This window comes from Sarcophilus harrisii, chromosome 2 (assembly GCF_902635505.1).
Source record: "Sarcophilus harrisii chromosome 2, mSarHar1.11, whole genome shotgun sequence".
Lineage (NCBI taxonomy): Eukaryota > Metazoa > Chordata > Mammalia > Dasyuromorphia > Dasyuridae > Sarcophilus > Sarcophilus harrisii.
Genome location: NC_045427.1, coordinates 633,711,232 through 633,734,485, shown reverse-complemented (window position 1 = coordinate 633,734,485; position 23,254 = coordinate 633,711,232). Strand labels below are relative to the sequence as shown.

At 40.2% G+C, this 23,254-nt stretch overlaps 1 protein-coding gene across 2 annotated transcripts; it reads left to right on the top strand.

Annotated features, from left to right (window-relative positions):
- Window positions 1-21,908, top strand: SRGN (serglycin). Of its 2 annotated transcripts, XM_023503325.2 has the most exons (5): window positions 1-167; window positions 655-724; window positions 3,962-4,169; window positions 17,043-17,190; window positions 20,245-21,908. In XM_023503325.2, exons 3-5 carry the CDS (start codon window positions 4,073-4,075, stop codon window positions 20,456-20,458), a joined length of 459 nt encoding a protein of 152 aa, XP_023359093.1. In that variant the 5' UTR covers window positions 1-167; window positions 655-724; window positions 3,962-4,072; the 3' UTR covers window positions 20,459-21,908. The 2 variants fall into 2 exon arrangements, with proteins under 2 accessions (XP_023359093.1, XP_012405613.1); XM_012550159.3 differs by lacking the exon at window positions 655-724.
- The last annotated feature ends 1,346 nt before the right edge of the window (window positions 21,909-23,254 follow it).

Genomic DNA, 23,254 nt, shown 5'->3' with positions numbered 1-23,254 from the left:
AAGATGCATTGACCTGGAGTCCAGAGGAAGGTGCAGTGAAGTCTGGAGAAGATCAGGGGAGGATACACTTTTCCAGAAGATAACAATAATGGAGGAGACGATTGGAGGCTTACAAGCGCATTATGTATGGCATCTCATCTGAGGTTCACAACAGAGACCCTTCTAAGGTAGGTGCTGTTATCATTGTCATTTACAGATGGGGAAATTTCATTTTAGAGATAAGCTCGTGTTTGAGGTGGGATTTCTAAGTCCTAGATCAGTAGTCCATGTCTAGGGGCAGACCTCAGAGGCCATGCAGTGCCTCATTTCCAGGTGAGAAATTGTCCCCTAGTGAGTGAAGGGGAGGTCACAGAGGCCATCCTCAAGCCTCTGACTCTCTGTGACCCCTCCCTTCTTCACCTGAGCTAGGTCCTTGGCCCCCTTCCTCCCAGTCATGCCCTCCATGGCTCGGGCTCACACAGCCTCTGCCGGCCTCCTCTGCTTCTCCCTCCTGACCTCCTTCTGCTCTTTCCTGACTCACAACCCAGTGGAAACTTTGGGGTTGAAGCTTTATGCACACACATCACTTTCCACTTTCCATTTCTGTGGCCTTTCTAAACTTTTTTTTTTCTTTTTCTTGTTTTTTTTCTTTCTTGTATTTTTTTTTTTAATCAGAGGGAGGAGTTTCCCCTGCCTTGTTTCAATCTCCCGGCGGAACCCTTGGCCATTTCCTGATCATGGCTAAGTACGTGCTTCAGACTCCAGCGGCAGAACAGAGAAATAGTTTGGGGACAGACTTCTTTCAAACCGGACGTAGCCTCGGGGGAAAGGACCTCTCAAGTTCCTTGGAGTAATGGCAGGAGATTTGGAGTCAGGAGGACCTGAGTTCCAATGTGACCTCACATTTTTATTAGCTGGGTGACCCTGGATAAATATTTATAAAACGAGGGGGTGGGGGTCAGTGATCTTCAAAGTCTAGAATCTAAACTATGTTCCCAGAAGTCATTACTACCAGCCATGGAGTCCTTACCAGCCATGGGATCCCGGTATAGGCTTACAAAGTCTAAAATGCCCTATCCTACCTGAAGAGTTCTTCAGTCCAAAGTATCACCCATTCGTTGCCTTAGAAACTTCCCAAACTGAAGTCCTCTACACTGATCTGGCCCTAGTCCTGGCCCAATTGGTGCTAACTGATCGCACATAGATCACAACACTCTCTTAGAGAGAATGTAATAGTAGGGCCCTTCTCCATATTAGTACCCTAAGAATCCCTTCTCCTGGTGGGGGGAAGGGAGAAATAGAGATTTGCAATCAGAAGAAGCTGAATTCAACTCCTATCTCTGTATCTTACTATCTGTGTGACTTTAGGCAAATCTGGAAAAATAACACTTATATGATCTATCATAGCATTATGCGTGTTTTGTGTTTTGTGAACTGAAAAGTCTACATAACAGTGACTTATTATTTCTGGCTCAAGCACCAACTAACTTAGTTGTTAACTATGCTCACTTTACTTTCCTCAACTCTAAAATGGATATATCTTTCCTCTTCTTTTCCCCTGAACCATTACAGAAATGGAATCAATAAAATATAAGAAATAAATGTAAAGTCTTACACTTGGATCCAAAAAATCAACTTTACAAGTCCAAGGTGTCAGAGGCATGGATAGACATCAGTTTGTAGGGAAAAGATCTGGACCTGTGAGCTCACTATGAATCAACTGTATGATTTGGCAGTGAAGAAAGCTGATGCTGTGTGTATATGGTGTCCAAGAAAGCTGACACCATCTTAGGTGGTGTTGAAAGGCATGATTATTCAGAGCTCAATCATAGTTTCACAGTATTCTGTCCTGGTTTGACCACACTGGGTGGATTATATTCAGTTCTGTAAGTCACATTTTAGGAAGAACTTTATATTATTTGATTCTATTTAGTTTTTTTTTTATTTTGAAAAAAATTTCTTTACAACATTATCCCTTGCACTCACTTCTGTTCTGATTTTTCCCCTCCCTCCCTCCACCCCCTCCCCCAGATGGCAAGCAGTCCTATACATGTTAAATATGTCACAGTATATCCTAGATACAATATATGTGTGCAGAACCGAAGAGTTCTCTTGTTGCACAGGAAGAATTGGATTCAGAAGGTAAAAATAACCCGGGAAGAAAAACAAAAGTGCCAACAGTTTACATTCATTTCCCAGTGTTCTTTCTCTGGGTTTAGCTGCTTCTGTCCATCATTGATCAATTGAAACTGAGTTAGATCTCTTTTTTGAAGAAATCCACTTCCATCAGAATACATCCTCATACAGTATCGTTGTTGACGTATATAATGATCTCCTGGTTCTGCTCATTTCACTCAGCATCAGTTCATGTAAGTCTCTCCAAGCCTCTCTGTATTCATCCTGCTGGTCATTTCTTACAGAACAATAATATTCCATAACATTCATATACCACAGTTTACCCAACCATTCTCCAATAGATGGGCATCCACTCAGTTTCCAGCTTCTAGCCACTACAAACAGGGTTGCCACAAACATTTTGGCACATACAGGTCCCTTTCCCTTCTTTAGTATCTCCTTGGGGTATAAGCCCAGTAGAAACACTGCTGGGTCAAAGGGTATGCACAGTTTGATAACTTTTGGGGCATAATTAGGAAGAACTTTAATGAACCAGAAAGCTTCTAGATGATAGAGATCAGAGGATCTTGTGATCAATTGAAGAAGTGTGGGCAGTTTAGACTGAAGAAAAGACTTGGGGGGGTGGGGTGTTTGTAAGAATATCTTCCAGTATTAAGTATTATCACCTAGAAACAGGATTAATTTATTCTGTATGGCCCTAGAGGGCAGAATAAGGTAGAAATAACCAAGCAATAAACTGGGGTTTGATATAAAGATAAATTACCCAACAATCAGGGCTCCAGCAAAGCATGATAGGATATCTTGGGAAGCAGAGGACTCATGTTCACTGGGAGTCTTTAAATAAATGTTCTTTCAAGCTTGAAGGTTCTTGGTCATCTGAACCACCTTCCAACTCTGAAACTGAGGTTTTTATTTAGAGTGATGGGAGCTCTGAAGAGAAGGGCTATAGAGTACACGTTACTCTTGGAGGAGAACCTCAGGCAATAGATGTAGAACCCAGTCAAGGCCCCTTGTTTAACAGATGAAGAAGCTCAAGTTGAGGGAAGGGAAATGACAGATAATAAATCAAGGATCAGAGTGGAGACCTGGAAGGGGGCCCCAATGCCTGGCACAGAGACACTTAACAAATGTTGCTTGATCCATTGTTTGATGATGAATCTCATATGGTTGGTAGCCCCAGAGTTGTGGGAAGGAAGGAAAATAGGGATTGAACAAACTGAGGGTGGGGATATATTCCAGACATAGAGTTTCATTAAAGACAAGGAGGTAGGAGGTGGAAAGTCAGGTATGGGGAACAGCTAAAGAGCCAATTTTATATTCCAACCAATTAGATGTTTTTCAGCACTCATTCTTCATTTTGTGTTTGTTATCCATGATGGAATAATTCACATTTGAAGTTTTCCTACCTTATCAGGAATTAATATGAGTTTTCAATTTGGACTGGACACTTTAGGGCTTTGTTCCAACTTCTTCATTTTACAGAGGAGGAAACTGAGGCTCAGAGAGATGAAGAGACTTACTTAAGGTCACTTAATTAGAATTAGGATGTCAGAATTTGAACCCAGACCTCACAATCCCAAGTTTGTCTTTGCTCATCACTGTTCCCTTGGTGCCTTTTTTTTCACATAAGAAACAGTCTAGATTATTGTTGAAGCAAGTATAAACAAAGCCTCTGTGATGCTATTCTGAGAGTGGAAAAAAATTTTTTTGAACAAGCACTTAATTTGCAAGCAACAAAACTTTCGATAAGTGTCCTGGGGAGTCCAGAGCAGTTTCATAATGGGCAAAAATAGTTCTTTGACTTCTCTCTCTCTCTCTCTTTTTTTTAATGTGGATGTCATTCTAGTTGTTCAGGAAACTGTGACGTTGACTCGGTCTGGGCAGGGGTGGAGGATCAGAACCTGCTTTCAGCTGCAAAGAGCTCCCAGCTACATTTCCCCATCGAGAGGCTCAGTGGATGCTGAAGCTGGCCACCATGCAGCATCTGTGGATGCACCCCCGGAGGATACTCCTGGCTCTGTCCCTCCTCCTCTTTATGGAATCCTTGGTTCAAGGTAAGGCTCGCCCCTGTAGCCATCTGAGCTGGGAGCCAGGGAGCCCTGCCCCAAGTCTTCATTTTAAAAACTGAAACTGATAGCTGTGCAGGGAGGCATCTGGGATGGTGGAACACCCTGATAGACCGGACTTAACCCGACACCTACACAACGGTGGTTCTGAGCTGGAAGGGACTTTAGGGATCACCTACTCTAACCCCCTCGTCTTATAAAGGGGGAGTACTGAATCTCAGAGAAAGGCAAGGAATTGTCCACACTTGCACAGTGAGTAGGCAGCAGAATTAAGGTTCAAGAAAGATTCAGTTTCTCATCATAGACGCCGTCTTACCCTTCTGAGGGCAGCAATGTACTATTTTGTCTAAGTGGCAGGTGTTTGTGCCTCTTATCCAATTGGAAATGGGGGCCCTCCACCGCAATTCCCTCATTCTGATGAGGGCACTGGGCATTCTGTAAGGCCATAGAGGCAGAGATCAAGTTCTGGAGGGTCGTTCCAACTGGGGAATTTCCAAAAAGGGCACAAAAAAGCTATATTTATCATCCTAGGACTGCCTAAACTAAATGAGGGGAAACTGAGGCTGGAAGCAGGGAGATGATTTTTTCAGCCAGCAAGTTACAAGACCACCTGCTAAATGACAGAGGATTGTGACCTGAATGGGGACAGGGTGTGTCATATCAGAAAAACCAACAGTCTCAGAATACTGAAGTGTAAGATGAGAAACTACATAGCTTAATGGATGGTGTCTCGTGTTTGTGTGCCGAGTCTGGCACTAGCTGGATGAGCCCTTCAGTAAGTGCCCAAAGCCACTAATTCTAAGACAGAGGGTTTTAGGTAGTTTGGGGTAATCCCTTCTTAAGTTAATGTGATTTAGATATTTACCTCTATTTTTCTTTGGAATTTCTTTTGAAAAGTAGATGTAAAGACATTCATCCTCCTCAGAAATGTTGTGAGGAATAAACAAAAATAAATAAATTTCTAAAAATGAAAAAAAAAAGGTTTTCCATCAAAAAAGATAATGTGATTTAATGCCGAAAATGCACAGTTTTACAAACAAAACTAATTATATTGAATACAGGTTTTTTTTTTAAAGTGGGTGTTTTTTTTTAAGTTCATGGATCTCAGGTTAGAAATCTCTGTTCTAGGACTATACAGTGAAATGCTGATCTGTATCAGGGAAAGGACTAGATACTCCCCCACTGGATAAAATCATAAATCTGATTCCTGCCTCCCAATTTTAAAAAATAATACAGAGATAGGATCAATAAGTTAGGAGATAAAAGGGACCTTGGAAATCATCTATCCCAATCTTTTAATTTTATAGAGGGAAAAAGGAGGCCCTAGAAGTGTCTGAGGCAGAATTTGAGCTCAGATCTTCCTAACTTCCAATACAGCTTTCTTTCTTCAAGTGAGTTCACATACTAGGTTGAAGCTTCAAGATACTACGATGACATTATCTTCTTGCTTGATCAGACCTCAAGTACCACTCGCTTTTTACTTTAAGGGAAGAGGGTTAGTAAAGCTGGGTTTTGTGTTTACTTGATTCTATTTTTAAATTGACATGTTAGGATAAGGAAAAGGAAACTCTTTTGTGAAATATGTAATTATTTACTTGAATTTTAGCAAGACGATCAGAGAGAATCTTAGCAACTCTCAGATCATCTAAAGGCGGTGTGGTTTAACAAAGATAACTTGGTTCTGCAAAATAAGCCCAGGATGTTTGGGGTTGAGGAACATCTGAGCTCAGGTCTCATCCCATTCCTGTCCTGTGCTTACTAACCTGAGTGATACTGAGGGAATAATTTCACCTCTCCCAGCTTCAGTTGTGTCCATCTGTAGTATGGTAATGGTGGTCGTCCTGTTTCCTTCCAGGTAATTTATTGCTAGGTGATCTTATTTAGTTAAAACTAAACCCTCCCTCAAAAAGGAGTTTAAAAGAAAGGACCCTTGAATATTTAGTTCCTTAGGAGGGTCCTTTTTCTTTGGGGAAGGAATACAAGGCAAAAAGATGGCCCAGTTGATGGAGGGACAAACTTATAGGGGTCGGCATCTTAAAGGAAATGTCAATTCACCATGACACAGATGTACTGGATTTGTTTCTTAGAAGTGACTTCTGGGTGTCTTACTCTGGGCTTCCGATGGAGACAATGTTATTCTCAGTTGCGGTTGATGTTTTGTAACAGGCTAATCTTCTCTCCCTCTCATTTGGGAGTCTCAGCTGGTCATGCTCATACTGAAGATTGTAAAATTTCTGTGTCATTGGTTCCCTTGGTTTAATTAATTATTTAAATTAACACTAGTGCGATGGTTATCCTCATTTTCCAGATGAAGAAACTGAGGCTCCAAGTTTGGCAATTTGTCCAGAGTGACCCAATCTACAAGTGTCAGAGGCAGAATTTGAACCCAGGTGTTCCTGACTTTGACTCCAGCAGTTTGTCTTTTCACTCTGCTGTGCTAAGAAAGAAAGAAAGAAAGAAAGGAAGGAAGGAAGGAAGGAAGGAAGGAAGGAAGGAAGGAAGGAAGGAAGAAAGAAAGAAAGAAAGAAAGAAAGAAAGAAAGAAAGAAAGAAAGAAAGAAAGAAAGAAAGAAATAAAGAAAGAAAGAAAGAAAGAAAGAAAGAAAGAAAGAAAGAAAGAAAAGAAAGAAAGAAAGAAAGAAGGAAGGAAGGAAAGGGAGGAAGGGAGGAACAGAGGGAGGGAGAGAGGAAGAAAAAAGAAAGAAAAAAGCAAGACAGAGTTTAAGTTAATGAATTATCTAGAGTAGGGCTCTTTCCTTTTTTGGGTGTCTTGGAGCCCTTTTGGCAGGCTGGTGAAGTGTATGGACCTTTTTTTCAGAATCAAATATTTAAATAATTGAAGGAAATGCTAGCTTTCCATTAGAGCAGTGAAAATCAAGCTATTGTTTTCCTCATCTAAATTCACAGACCCTCTGACATCTTTCCATAGACATCAGGTAAAGGACTTCTGATCCCAAACCTTTAGCTTTACAGAAGAATAACTTAGATGAAGAGATACAAGCCTGACAAGGTTGTCTGGGGATCATCAGGGATCAGAGGAAAAGTCCATAAGAAAAGGAGCTCATCAGTCTGTCTTAGCTCCTTTTGTATCTAGCAGGGGGCTATGCACACAGTAGACACCTAAGTATTAGGCAACAAACTTGCTCTGGTTAAAGATTTGAGAAAATGAACTTCCCTCTCTTTGCTACAGAGGTGGAGGGACTATGGGTATGAATAGTACATATGTAGCCTCCATTATCTTTATTATACCTGAAGGTTCTCTGGGTAAGGAGGAAGGAAGGAAGGGCATATTGGGGAAGTAATGTGATGCAAAAAATTAAACCGCATCAAGCAAAATAAGATAGTTTCCTTTTTTAATGTAAAATTGATGGAACATTAATGAATGAACAAATATCCATATTTCAGATTCATTTTTCAGCACAATTTTGGGAATGTTTTTGTCTTCAGAATATCATGAACATATTACATTTCCCACTGAGGTTCACGTGATTTTTTTTGTACTGGCACTTGTTCTTATCATTGAATATGGTGTTTTAGATGTGTAGGTCTAAGAGAGAAGTTAACATGTTTTCAGGGTGAACTTAGAATACTTAATGGACTCTCCAAAGGAAAACTTTTCTTCCAGATGTGACCATATCTAATAGAATTTTATTTTCCAAATATGTGTAAAGATAATCTTCAATAATATTTTTTTTTGCCAGACTGTGTTCCAGTTTTTTTCTCCTTCCCTTACTTTCCCCCCTCCCCAAGGCAGCAAGCAATCTGATATCGATTAAATATGTACAATCCTTTCAAACATAAATGTGATCATATCTGGATAGAGCATTATGTTTAGTTCTGGGCACTCTATTTCAAGAAAGACATTGATGAACTGGAGCACATCTGAAAGCAGAGAAGTTGGCTGAAGAAGGGACTCTATGGCAGGCTATAAGAGGATCACTTGAAAGAATTGGGTTCAGCTAGCCTGGAGTCATGAAAGAATTGAGGACATGAGAGCTTTCTTCAAGTATTTAGACTTGCTTGGTCCCAAAGAGCAGAACTAAGTACCAGATAGAAGGTACTTATTTAAGACTTATTTAAGCAGAAAAAACTTCTATCCCACAGTTGCTTTGAGAAAGTGAGCTCCCCATCTTGGTTGTCTCCAAGCAAATGTTGGGTTTCTTCTTGTCTGGTCCGCTACAGAGGTAATTCTTGCTCAGGTACAGGTTAGAGAAACGATCCCCGGAGGTCCTTTCTGTAGCCAAGATTCTAGGGAAAATGGCAGGTACAGATTGGAATCAGTCCCACACAGAGGAAGTCCCTAGAATTTGAGTTGAGGTCATGCTCCAAAACTGAAGCTAAGGAAGTTAGTAAAAAGCAGAGATTAGTCAACTCTAGAAATAACTCACTGAGAGATCTGTCAGTGTGTTAATAAAAGGATTATGGGATTTTCCCCCAAAAAAATCCCATCAAGGAAATACCCTTGTTAAACTTGGTATTATTTAATCATATCTGACTCTATGTGATCTCCATGGACAAAATTTTCTTGCAAAAGGCAATGGAACTATTTGGCATTTCCTTCTCAAGTGTGTTCCCATTTTATAGATGAGGAATTAAAGGGGTTAAATGACTTATCCAAGGTCAAACAGCTTATCTATTCTTCTCTCCAACCTTCCCCTCCCCCAGTTTTGCAATGAGTATTATAAAGTGATTCCAGAGGCTCTGCTAGCAGTCTGGCTCATCCATCTCCCAGGCACAAACTCATTTCTACCTGTATGACCTCACTTAATCTCTCAGTGCCCTACACAATTCTCAGGGACTATAAATATAAAATGGTTGTAGATCCCCTTTGGTGGAGAAGATCCTTCTGCTATGACATCAAAAAAAATATCCCTTGTCCATTAGGATTTAAAGGAACCTGGTGTTTTCTGTAATTCATTGTAATATATATATATATATATATCATATAACAATTATTATAGACTGCAATAATATATAACATATAATGGTATAATTATATACAAATAATATATATTTATATATATTATGACATATTTATATAATTGTGTAATACTATGTTACATAAAAAAGAAATCTTTTTAAAAAGAAGGACACAAAAATGTTCCTGCTTTCTAGGAGTAAGTCTTGTACATCACGTCTTCCTTATTTGAATTGTCACACAACTAAACATGAAGACCATCTGGTTCAAACCCCTTATTCCATGGGCAGCTCAATAATGTTTGCAGTGGCTAAAGTCTGGCTCTTTGAGTCAGGAGAGCCTGAATTCAAATCCTGCCTCAGATATTTACTGGCTGTGTGATCTTGGACAAATCACTAACTTCTCTCAACCTCATTTTCCTCATGAGGGAATGAAAAAAAAAAAAATCTGTTAAGTGCTTATTATGCATAAAGCCTGTACTTTACATAAGTCATATTTGCATTTATGAAGCAAGACAGCGTGACTGGGAACTACAAAGAGATCTGTGCCCCAGTCCCCATCCTTAAGGAGTTGACTTTTTAATGAGTGATAATACACATAGAAAGTTCCAGTCACAGGGCAGTAGGAAAGGCCCCTGCATCAGCAAGGCAGCGGGCAATGCTTCTTCCTTAGAATCATTTCTATCAACAAAACAATATCTAATGTTGAACCATTTGACAGTGGCAAAGATTTTGATCGTGAGAATTTTTTAATAATAATTTGTTATGAATTTAAATTTAGATATCAACCAAACGAAACCTACATTATCTCTACTTAGATTGAAAAAGGCATATCAATGTATAAAGTTCCCCAAACAATAAAATTACTTCTTCTGTTTCCTCTTCAGCTGCCATTGTTTGTCTATCCATCCCTCCATCTGTTCCTCTATCTTCCCATTTTGTAGGTATATGTGTTTGTATATATATGTACATACATATAGGTGTGTATATGTATATACTATGTAATGTGCATACTATACAATTTGGTTTTTTTGGAGAATTTTATTTTCTGGGCCTTCAGTCGCCATGACTGACTACTGAGAAGCAAGACCAGCAGAAGTTGGGTCCCTTCTCCGCCAGGGTTACTCCCCTGGATGATGGAAGATTGCATCAGTAAATCAGACCAATAATAGCACGGACTTCAGAGGGCCGTTGTCTCCTCTGACCTTGGGCATTCCACTTCGGACATGAAGTCTGTTCTGGCTGAGCTGGATAGTGAGGTTAAGGTCACCCCTTCTAGAGCTGTGCAATCATCAGTAACTCACTTAATTCTTTAAGCTTTGCAGAGCACCGAGGGGCAGCGAGGGGGCACAGTGGGAGGAGTGCTGAAACTAGAGTTAGGAAGAAGTGAATTCAAGTTTAGTCTCAGACACTGTGGATCCTGAGCAAGTCACTTCATCCTGTTGCCTCAGTCTCCCCTTACTTGAAATGCTCTGAAGAAGGAAATCTTACCAAGAAAACCCCGATAACAACAACTACCATTAATCATAGGGTCAGACTCCCCTAGCAAATGTTTTATTTTTAATTTTTTGCTGAGGCAATTGGGGTTAAGTGACTTACCCAGGGTCACACAGCTAGGAAGTGTTAAGTGTCTCATTTTGAGCTCAGGTCATCCTGACTTCAGGGCTGGTGCCTTATCCACTGCACCACCTAGCTGCCCCTTCCTAGCAAATGTTATAGATTGCCTTCCACACTGTCCAGTGTCCTGCAACGGCATGGCCAGGGTCACAGTGAAACACTTCAGTAGAACTGAAACTTGAGAAGGGCCGAATCCAACCTCTAGGGCACTGTGGTAGGGAGGCAGAGAGCTGGCTGGACCTTTTTTATGCTACTAAACCATGCTGGGGGAAGCCATCTCAGGAAAATTAACAGACTAAGTCCAGTGATTTCTGGACTTCCAGACTTGTAAAACTTCTAAAAATTTAGCCCAGTGTGGAAAAAATGCTAGGGAGCTAATTTAAAAATTTGCTTGGATCACAACTATGTGTGTATGAATCAGGAAGGCAAAGAAGGGGAAACAGGTTTAGCTTTTTGAAAGTAAAATCCCTAAATCTTTTTATTCAGTTTCTCAGCTATGCTTTGAGAATGCATTTAGTGCAAAGCCTTACTCTAGCCCCTAACAACAGTAACATAAATAATAGGTCTTCTCTGTGTGTGATGGTCCGTTTCTACCTCCTTCCTTTTGTAGAAGGGACCCTTCACACCTGGAAGCTGCTTCCTTGTTAGCTCTATTTCCCTAGCTTCCTTCAAAGCCCAGGTAATAACAAAGGCTTCAACCGACTGAACATGAAGCCTGCCTCCTCAAGAGGTGTTGGGAATGAAGTCTACAGTATTTAGACATGGTCCCAGTGGTCATTTGTTGCCTTAACTGGGCTTTGTTACAAGGAGTGAGTGAGAAGAGTCATTGGGAAGGAATAAATAGATTTAAAACAAAATCTGGGGAGGTCCTGATAAATTGAGGGAGTCTCTCTGACCACTTTTTAAAAAATAGTATAGTTTAGGGCAGTTAGGTGGCACAGTGGATAGACACCAGCCCTGAAGTCAGGAGGACCTGTGTTCAAATTTAAACTGAGACACTTAACACTTCCTAGCTGTGTGACCCTGGGCAAGTCACTTAACCCCAATTGCCTCAGGGGGGAAAAAACCCAGTATGGTTTAAACTGATACTTTAATCATTCCTATAGACCACAAATTGTGCCCTCCTTGTGTTACTTTGTATATATTATAACCATAGAACTCCTTGAGGGTAGTAATTGTTTCTTTTTTTCTTCTTCTTCTTTGTATCCCTAGCTCAGAGTTCAAGATCTGGAACAAAGGAAATGTTCAATTAATGTTTGCAGACTTTAATAAGGGTCATCCCTTGTCCTTCAGTTAGCTCTCTAGTAATGTTACTTTCCCCTTTTCCCTCATTCTCTCAATGCAATTTCAAGCCAAACTAGGCCCCTGAGACCTCCATATGAGACTCCTTAGGAAGATGTAGTGTCCAGAAACCATTCAGGATATTCCCTCAGTTTCTTGGATCATCTCCAGAATAACGAGCCTTTCTCAGCCAGGGCAGGATGGAACAAGGCTACTCCCACACTGAGGGGAAAACAGCCTTTGTTGGGTCCCTTCCTTGTCTGTAAGCCCCCTCCCCCTCCCAGCACAGACATTTTCAAAGTTTTGTGCCTTTTAGTTTCAGTCCGCTGGGTGATGGGGGGAATTCTGTGATCTAGTGGACTTACAGGGAACATAGATTCCTTATCTAAAGCAAAGTATCCGATTCCTACTAAGTAAGAATCGGTCTCATCTGAGCAGGTAGTTTCCCCTTTTTTCTTTATGATTCTTCATAGCTGAGACATTTGAAATCTGGGGGTGTATAACCGCCCCCAAACTGGTGAGGGAAATGAGTCCCTGGAAATTCGTTGTAGCTGTTTCACTTAGACACTTCCTCCACAGACTTTTCACTGCTCAGAATAACGATTAGCATTCATAAACACTATCTGAAGACTCAGAAAATCTTTGGCCCTGATGAATCTGAGAAAATGCACCTTCCTTTTTTCTTTGCAGAAATAGTGGGCTGTGAGTATAGAACACAGTCTATACTGTCACACTCAGTTAATATGTTAGATTTGATGAACCAGGGATTTCCCCCCCCCCTTCTTTTTATTGTTTTATACCAAAGATAGCTCACCAGCTAAGGGGAAAGAAATACATATATACACACAATGTGTGTGTGTGTGTGTGTGTGTGTGTGTGTGTGTGTGTATGTGTTAAATAAAGTTCATGTAAAAAGAAAAGAAATCAGAAAAAAATTATGGAATGATTTGCTTGGATCATTTCATTCTAATGAATAGAATACAGGATTTGGAACCAAGAGGACCTGAGTTCAAATTCTGCCTTCTCATAATTACTAGGCAATTTGCTTACCCTCTCTGAACCTAGATGTTTCCATCTGTAGGTTGGGGATAATAGTACTTATGCCAAAGTGCTGCTGGAAGGCTCCAATTAGATGGATATAAAAGACTTTGGAAAACTTCCGAGGACTATGCAAACGGCAGCTCTTCATCCCTCTGTCACAACATCAGCTGCTGTGATTCACAAGCCAGGAACTTTTTGTTGATGGCAATATTTTGTCTTACCTGATGAAAAAGGAAGTGTTCAGTGAAGTTTACATCATGGAAAGATGGGTATTGGTTTTCCTTTCCACTTCCTGTTGTAGCTGATATTACTTCAGCTAGGACATTATAACTTGCCACTGTTACGTCTGGTTTTTCTAAGCAAATACTGGGTGAGGAAGACGATGGATGTCTCCCTCTGCTGGAGAATGTGATGGGTTGAGTTTTAGGAAGATCCCTGAAGGGGTTCACTGGTCCTGGGAGGATAATCTTGTCCATTCCCTTAAGGCATAGTCCTGCTTTTGGGGGGATTCAAGTTAAGAAGTATTCCTGCCTCTAACACTATACCAAAGTTGGAGACTAAGCATCTATCCAGTTCTATTCCAGCTCTGTATCTCTGGCATTTGTGGTAGAATCCCTAAAAAAGTGAGGGTGCCAAAGGAAGGAGTAAGGCCCAAGGGGACAAGTAGGGATAGGGAGAGAAAAAAATGTATTTCTTCATTTTTTTTAACATATCATGCCTCTCCATGACTAAGTGCTCAATAATGTCTTTGGTCTATTGACCTATCCTTTAATCAATAAGTCAACCAGTTAAGTCCAGTTAAGAGCCTCCTATATGCCAGGAAGTATGCTAGGAGCCAGAGTTTCAAAGACAAAAACCAAAGGCTGCCAAGAGTTGACATTCTGTTGGGGCAGACACTTCTACATATCTAGAAATAGACAAAATCCATACAACATCTATTCTGATTCTTTGGCCACCGAGAAGTATATATTTTAATTCTACCAGGTTTCGGAATTATTTCTCACATTGTTACATACTATGAGGCAAAAAAGAACCTTTTGACTACATGGGAATAGTGTGAGCAATAATATCCATTGGATTCCTGGGCTTCATTGTATGAGCACACCACATATTTACTGTCGGACTAGATGTTGATACATGAGCATTTGATTTGAAGTTGGGGAGAAATACTAATGGATGAGAAGATCAGGAAAGACTCCTTCATATTTTATTCTGATATCACACCTCCAAAACCCTGCATTCTCAAAGGCCGTGGCAGCGGAAGGGAAGTTCTGGCAGATCGTGCCATGCTGGAATGCCATCTAATGCCACCTAGAGCTGCTAGCAATAGTCAGAGCTCCCTTGCTGAGAATCAGCCTTCCTGAGTAAGGCTGATTACCAATGGGCTGGCCCACTGATGGACAGTCACTTTAGTCAAGGCAACCCTGGAAACAACAATAAAAACACAAAAGGTCCTGTGTGCCTCCTCCTGATTTTGCCATAATGGTGGAGGAATGGAATAGAGGAGAAGGAAGGCAGAGAATTCAAAGGACCAAACAATTTTTATACTCTATGGGAACTCCTAGTCCAGTGACTGAGGAGTTGAATTGCATTAACCTCAGTGTTCTCATTGTTTTTAAGCATTTTTTCCCCCTGTTCACAAAAGACTCTATTATCTAATGATGACTATTAAAGCATATAAAAATCTCCATATCCACTATACATGCAGTAGAATTTTACACCAAGAGAGTGTCAACTATTTTATATAATAGACAACACTTTCAAGTCATGTTTCTTTCTTTTTTGTTAATTTTTACATTTTTTAAAAAAATTTCAAATAGTGGACAATTCTTCAACATTAGCCCTTACAAAATCCAATTTTCCTCCCTTTCCCCTATGCCCTCCTCTAGATGGCAAGTAGTCCAATATATGTTAAACACGGTAGAAATATATGTTAAATCCAATATATGTATATATATTTATACAATTGTCGTGCCACACAAGAAAAAAAAAACAAAGTAAAATGCAAGCAAACAACAACAAAAACAGTGAAAATGCTGTGTTGTGAACCACACTCAGAACTGGGTGTAGATGGCTCTCTTCATGGCAAGAGCATTGCCATTGGTTTGAATCATCTCATTGTTGAAGAGAGCACATCCATCAGATTTGATCATTGTATAGTCTTGTTATTGCCATGTATAGTGATCTCCTGATCCTGCTCATTTCACTCAGCATCAGTTCCCGTAAGTCTCTCCAAGCCCCTCTTTAATCATCCTGTTGGTTGTTTCTTTCAGAACAATAATATTCCCTAACATTCATATACTACAACTTATTCAGCCATTCTCCAACTGATGGGCATCCACTTAGTTTCCAGTTTCTTGCCACTACAAAGAGGACTGCCACAAACAGTTTTGCACATACAGGTCCCTTTCCCTCTGAAGTCATGTTTCTTAAAGCAATGCTTCATTTATAGTAGAAATAAAAGATAACAAAGCAATTACTGCTTTTTAAAAGCAGCTGTTTTGTTTTAGTGTAAGCTTTATGCATGTATGGAAAGACAACATGATCACAAGTAACCAAAACAATGTACAAAGGAAATCTTTTAACTATAAAGCAGAACACTTTCAAAATAACACAAATAGTTAAACGTTTCATTATGTTGTCTATCTACCTTTTAAATGAGAATTTTCAGAATTAGACCCCAACACATAATTAGTAAATGAGAGCTTTGCTGCTCTTTTATTTAGTATTGCTTCTGTCATTGGGAACTAACTGTTTTTAACTAAATACATATAAAGTCTATAGCAGATTGATTTAAGAGTTGAAGTAAAAAGAAACAAAACACTGGAGGCACTTTACCCATCAAGCATATACTCACCAAATTTTAAATGTGACAAACAGAAGTTGTGACTTTGCCAAAGTTGCAATGCTAAAAAAATCAAACAAGATTAGTTATTGAACATACAGAAAATTCTGCCCCAAAGCTACTGTCTCTAATTTGCCGGCTGTTCCAGTAAAATAGAATCTTAAAACATCGGTGCTGATAATGGTTTAGCTTGCTTTCAGTATACAGAGAGGTTGTATACAAGCTGCTTTAAGAAAGAGACTCTAGGGGAAGCTTGATGGCACAGTCGATAGATTACTGGCCCCAGAGTCAGGATTTCAAATCCAGCCTCAGATACCTACTAATTGTGTGATCAAGGACAAGTCACTTACCCCAGTTAGAGAGAGAGAGAGAGAGAGAGAGAGAGAGAGAGGTCAATCTTGTATTAAGGATCAATTGTATTCCAAGTACTGGGTAAGGTAAAAGAGGCATTAAAAAAAAATGCAACAACTCCTGCTTTTAAAGTTTTTACATTCTAATAAAGCAGGAAATTATGTGACTACATAGATCTGTCCCATATCTCATAGAAAGAACAAAAGATACCTGGCATCTAGACTCATGATCCACTGAGTATTTAATGTCCAATGGTATGCAAAGTTAAAAGCTGAAAGAGGAAAGCTTCTAGTTGGTTGAATTCCGTTGTGGGAATGGACAGGAGTCACAAGATGGGCAGGCATGGATGAGTTGCTCTCTGCAATACTAAAGAAAATGTCCACATTGATGAGACCATAAGTCCATTGAAAGATGGAAAGAGTTAAGCTACCTCCCTAGGATTCCCTTGAATGTCCTTGTGCTTAATTTTAATTTTTTAAATTAATTAACTTTAATTTTCATCTGTGAAATGGTATAAACCTTATACCATAGTATCCCATTAAATCAACACTAAGAAAGAAATCTATGGGTTGCCTCAACTTTGTTAAAGTTGGATGTGAGAAGTTAGAGAATCAGGGCAGCTAGATGGAGCAGTGGATAGAGCACCAGCCCTCCCGGAGTCAGGAGAATCTGAGATCAAATATGGCCTCAGACATTTAATATTTCCTAGCTGTGTGACCCTGGGACACTTAACCCCAAATGTCTCATGAAAAAGAAGTTGGCAAATCCATTCTATGTCCCTAATTATGTGTGGACATTTCATTTGCTCAGGTTTTCCTGCCAGAAGAGCAAGATACCACTGGGTTCGATGTCGCCCAGATAGTCTTTCTGCCAACTGTATTGAAGAAAAAGGACCATGGTTCAACATGCCTGAAGGGGAAGACAATGGGATCGTCAGTCCTCCAATGGATCCATATCTGTAAGTAAATCACACTTCTTCTTTCTAGACATTGTCCATGGAGGGAGCCAACAGGCAGACTGTAAAATACCAGCAAATTCTTTGTCTTTATTTAATATTTAAATAATTTTATTACAAATTTTGTAATAATCAGCAAAAACAACAAAATAAGATAAGCAACAAAATGATGACCAATCACAAGACTAACAGTGATACAAGAGAAAAAAAAAGAAAAAAGCATTTATTATGCATTTCTTATGGGCCAGGCTCTTTGCTAAGGCTAGGGATACAAATACAAGCAGAAAGAAAGTTAATGGCTGCCCTCATTGAGCTTACATTCTAGTGGGGGGAAGACAACACAGAGAAGAAGCTGAAAATGTGAGAGTCAAATGGAGTGGGGAATGAAGGCACCTGACATGGGGCCTAATTCTGAAGGCCAGAAAGTTGGGATCACGGATAGGAGAGGAAATAAAAATGGATAGGAGGGGAAATGAAAATAACAACAATAATGGCAGCACCTATTTCTCCAGCAGTTTATAATTTACAGATTGCTTTGTTCACAATCCTGTGAGCAAGTAGACCCATTCTCAGCATCCCCATTCTACACATATACTCCAAATTATTTACAATACTTTTGTCTCTATGGAGAGGCAGCTTGGTATAGTAGGTAGAAAACTCCCCTCACTGTCAGGAAGACTTGAGCTGAAGTCCTAGCACTAACTTGCCCCAGCAATGTGAGCACAGACAAGCTGGGAGAGCTCTCAGTGTCTCTATGTACCTTCCTAAGACTATATACTGGGATTTTTAGATCAGTTGCTAGTCTGCATAAGCAGAGAGAGTTTTCATAGCAGGTACTTCCTCTTACTGATGAAGTTACAAGTCCAGACAAAAATATCTGTTTGGCTATATGCGTGTATACTATGTGTGTGTATGTGTCTATGTATAGGTGCATGTTGTATATATGTCTGTATATATGGATGGAGGGATGGAGTCAGAAAGTGAAAGAGAAGACAGAGAGAGACAGAGAGAGAATGAGAGAAAACAGACAGTCAGAGAGACAGAAAAACACACACAGAGAGAAACAGAAAGACAGAAGGACAATGATATATGGGGAGAGAGAGAAAGACAGAGGGAGAAAAAGAGGAGTCAGAGAGACAGACAGACCGAGATAGAGAGAGAAAGAGAGGAAACTGAAAGAGAGAGAGGGGGGAAAGTGAGACAGAGGCAGAGAGAAAGAAATAGAGAGAATAGAGGAGACACATGAGGGAAACAGAGAGACAGAGAGAGACAGAGGGACAGAGATATATGGGAAGAGACAGAGAGAGAAAAAGAGGAGACAGAGAGAGAAAGAGAGGAAACTGAGACAGAGACAGACAGACAGACACACACACACAGAGAGAAAGGCAGCCAGAGAAAGAAATAGAGGAGACACACAAAGAGAGACAGAGGGAAGGAAATATGTGGAGAGAGATAGAAAAAGAGAGACAGACAGACAGACAGACAGACAGAGACACAGGGAGACAGAAAAACAGAAAGAGACAGAGAGACAGAACAGACTCAGGACTGAGGTGACTTAGATTCATGTCCCAACATGAATACCTGCTGGCTATGTGACTCTAGCTCTGTGACCCTTTAACCTCTTAGTATCTCTAGAAAGTTTTAAAGTCAGGGACTCAACCTTTTTTCTTTTTTTTAACCTTTGGCAGTCTGGTGAAAGCTATGACCTCTTTCTCAGAACATTTTAAATATAGAAAATAAAATGCATAAGATTATGAAGGAAACTGGTTACATTGAAATATATTTATCAAAATACTTCTTTTTAAAAAGTCCCAGATTGTTTAGACCCTAGAATAAGAACCTCTGGCTAGAGGGAGAGTAAAAGGTCCAGGATGGAGCCTTTGGGGTTATTTTCACATGGATGTGTTTCAAATAAAAGTCCAGCCAAAGAGATTGAGGAGTCAGATAGAAAGAGAACTAGGAGAGAACAGGATCATGAAATCCTAGAGAAATAAAAATATCAGTCAAAGGTTACAGGAAGATCAAGAAGAATAAGAGATCATTGGTAACTTTGGAGAGAGTTAAATGAAACTAGGTTATACTGAGAAGACAAAGAAAAAAGGAAGTGGAAGTGTGGCTTCGGATGCCTTCTCAAGGAGTTTGGGAAGGGCAGATTAAGGCTGATAGCTAGAGGGGATGGATGAACACAGAAAGGATTTTTGAGGGCAGAAGAGAAACTGATGCATTTGTAGGCAGTTGAGAAGCAGCTAGTAGGGAGAAATTGAGGAAGAGAGAGTAGGGGGTGATAGAACAACAAGAAGAGAGGATAGAATGGGATCAAGGGCTACTGTAGACGAGTTTGCCTTGACAAACAGCTCAAAGTGAAGGAGGAGATAGTGGTGGAACCATTTGAAGGACTTGAGATGAAGAGGGGAGAAGGAAGAGTTCTTGATGAATGGCCTCCATTTCTCTCTCTCTCCTTCTCTCTCTCTCTCTCTCTCTCTCTCTCTCCCTTCCCCCTTCTCTACAAAAAACACACACAGATACATATATGTACATGTACATATATATACACAGAAGCACTCACATACATATAAATATGCACACACATATCTTCTTCAACTAGATAGTAACCATCTCAAGGGCACGGCCTATTTCACTTTTAGATCTGCAGGTCGAATGTAACAATGTCTGGCTCATGTGTTTAATGCATGTTGATGGATGGATAATTGTCATGTCATATCGTGTGCTCATACAACCTTTGCTCAAAACGGTCGGTGATGGGGAGCCTGCTAACCGCCCCCCCCCCACCTCCCAAGGCAGCCTGCCCATGAGTCATGTTCTGTTATAGAGATTTTTGCTCAGTTGTGGGTTGGACCGGAGGCCACCTGAGGCCTTCTCCTTGAAAATCCTGTGATCTGGACAAATGAAGCAGTCCCGGTTGCTCTAAGCTTTAGCCTCCAACAATAATGCAAGTAACTAGCTTCCTCCCTGCCCCTCTTTTGGTGGTCTTATCCAATCTTGCCTGGCGTCCTTCAGTGTCTATAAAGCCTGACTTTCCCTTCAATCCTTTTTCAGAATAAAGAGACCCAGAGACATGGTTGAAAAGTTCCCTTTCTCTGAGGAGGATCCCTGGTCTATCTCGGGCTCGGGCTCAGGCTCTGGCTCTGGCAGTGGCTCTTCGGCTGAAGTAGAAACAGAACCAATAGATGAAGAGGATTTCTACAACTTCAGATCCTCGGACGATGAGAATGTCGGACAAGAACTCACAGAGGAAGAACTGATCATATAGACATGGAAGCTCTCCAGCATTGAAGGCTGACCAGACTCTTCTTGGGGATGCAGATAAGAAACAATTAGCTTCCAGACAAAGGGCATTGTAAAAACATAAACCTTCTGGAAGAGCTCCTTCTGTCTATGTCAATTTTTCCTCAATACAAATCTTAACCAAATGTACATTTATACATGAATGCAATCACCACCCCCTCTGCTCATGCACAAAAACATCTCCAGCCTCCAGGCCTCTGCACAGGCTGTGCCCTATGCTTGGATTGCCTTGAATGTGTATCTCTAGTGCTACCTTTCGGGATCCCTTCCAGCTCCCCTTAAGACTTAGCTCAGATGCAGCTGCCTTTGTGAAACCTTTCCTGATCCCCTCAGTTATTAGAGTTCTCTATTTCCTCAAGAAATTTTGTATTCATTTATCTCTGGCACCCATTCTATCTCCCCCACTAAAATGTAATCTCCTTGAGGGCTAGAACTGATTTTATTTTTTTTTCTTTTGAAGACTTCAGTGCCTTGCACATAGATGTGTTTAATAACGTTTTCTTACATTGAATATAGAACAGTGGAGCTAGAAGAGATCTAGAAATTATCCCATCCACTCCACCCTATTTCTATTTACAAATGAAGGAGTTGAGGTGCACAGAGGCAGTCACTTATCCAGCATCATAGCTAGTAGAGAAGCCGGGTAGGATTCTCCCAAAGTACTTCAGGGAGCAGGTCCATTGTGTCTGCTGTCATGATCTCCGAGTATTTCCTCTGTGTATACTCAGGAAATCGTGGAGCTCTGTCGGCCTAGAATAGTAGGGTCAAACAACCAGAAACAGGGTCATTAAATCATACATGAGGATCCCCAGGGACTGTCATTGACTTAGAAAGCCACAAATAAACTATCTGTGTTTTATTGCATCTTTATTTTCTGTGTTAGATATTCTCTAGTTAGTTTAATGTAGTTCAGGCCATCCGAGGGAATGCTGCTGTCACATCTTAGGCCATCACCCCTAGTCTGAGTTGCCTGAGGTTCACAAGAATGATTTAAAGGAAAAAAATGAACTGGGATTTAAGATTTTTAAATATACCCATTTGAGAAGCAACGTGTGGGGGAGATGATGTTAGTTTCTAAATTCCTTCCTCTATTCTTGGAGCTGTGATTCCCTCAGAGAATAAATGCATAAAAGTTTAGATTTTCTTTTTGGGAAATTTGAAAAGTAATAGGTGCCTTATAAATTTACTAATGTATATTTGGGGTTAGTCGCATAGCATAGAACACAATATTGTCCCTTGTTTTATTGGTTCCTAGGGCTCATTATTTTCCTGGAGTCCTAAATTGCTCTCATCTTGATAATATTTTGAATGGTCAGATTTATAGCTTTTTCTGCATCTAAAATTGCTTCATCTTCTTTCCTGGTATTTGTATATGCTTAATGTTTCCTAATTAAAGCAAAATGACTGTAAAATCAGAACGATGTCACTTGTAGTTTTTGCTCTCAGATCAAGAATTGTTTTTTTTAAATTGTCCATTCTGTGTAGTCTTCTTATATTATAGGACAGCTAGATGGTGCAGTGGATAGAGTGCCAGCCCTGAAGTCAGGAGGACTGGAATTCAAATCTGGCCTCAGACACTTAATACTTCCTAGCTGTGTGACTCTGGGCAAATCACTTAACCCCAATTGCCTCAGGAAAAAAAAGAGAATATTATGATGCTTATAAAAGGTGTTCCTAGAAACAGTGAAAATCACTCCACATAGGACAAAAACATCCCATAATCACAAAGTTTCCTGGTTGGAAGGGTCCTACCTCTTTGACCATCTAATCAAATCCAGATTCGAATGAGAATCATCAATGATCTCATCAACAAGATCAGTCAGCCTTTGTTAGAAGACTTTTAGTAAAGGGATGCTAGTACAGAGGCATTTAATAAATGTTTTTTAAAAACAAATTGAATTGGTTTGACTAGAATTGAGTGAATCTGAACCCACTATTTCATAAAGCACCCATTCCACTTTTGGATGGCTCTCATTGCTAGGAAGTTTCTGCTATCCTCAGTCTACAGTTTGCATACTGACATCTTCCACCTTGTGCTATCCTCTGGGTTGGAGCAGCCACCCTTTTCTCACATAGGATGGCCCTTCAATGCTTGAACTTAATCAAGAATGGGATCTTTAGAGATCCCCTCTCTGCCTTTGTTTCTCAGGATGTCTGTAATTCTGTCCTTTTTCATTTCTCGATGGAAATTAAAATATTTTAGCACCAACTCGATAAAAAACCTGCTTAGAGATGATGATCATCATGAGAAATTACTACTACTACTAATATGTATACAGCACTTATCATGTCTGGCACATTTTTCAATGATTTTCTCATATGAGCCTCACAACAACCTTGGGAGGGAGGTGCTACATTTGGTCCCATTTTATAGTTGAGCAAACTGAGGTAAACTGATGTTATCGGCTCATGGTCACACAACTAGTAAATGTCTGAGGTCTCCAGGCCAGTGTACTACTATAGTCCAAGCTTTTCTTTACATCCACACCATCAAAGACCATCCAATAAACAGTAATTTTTAAAAACTTTGATCTTGAGATTTCTAGAAACATGGTAGAAAGTGGGGCTCTTTCTACCCACACTCTTTACAATTTGGTAACTGTCATAATGAGTCACTGTGATCATAAAGATTCATCCGCTATCGGTCAGTCTTCTGAAAAAGAGCATCTCTTGAGCCACAAACACAATCTGCCGTTAGAACTAGATGGGACCTCCCAGGCCATCAAATCCAGCCCCTCAAATGAGGAAACAGTGTCCAGGA

Excerpts from the sequence above, each read along its gene's own strand:
- SRGN (XM_012550159.3), top strand. The coding sequence starts at position 4,073 with ATGCTGAAGCTGGCCACCATGCAGCATCTGTGGATGCACCCCCGGAGG. Across the intron at positions 4,170-17,042 it reads TATGGAATCCTTGGTTCAAG|GTTTTCCTGCCAGAAGAGCA; the intron begins GTAAGGCTCGCC and ends TCATTTGCTCAG. Across the intron at positions 17,191-20,244 it reads CCTCCAATGGATCCATATCT|AATAAAGAGACCCAGAGACA; the intron begins GTAAGTAAATCA and ends ATCCTTTTTCAG.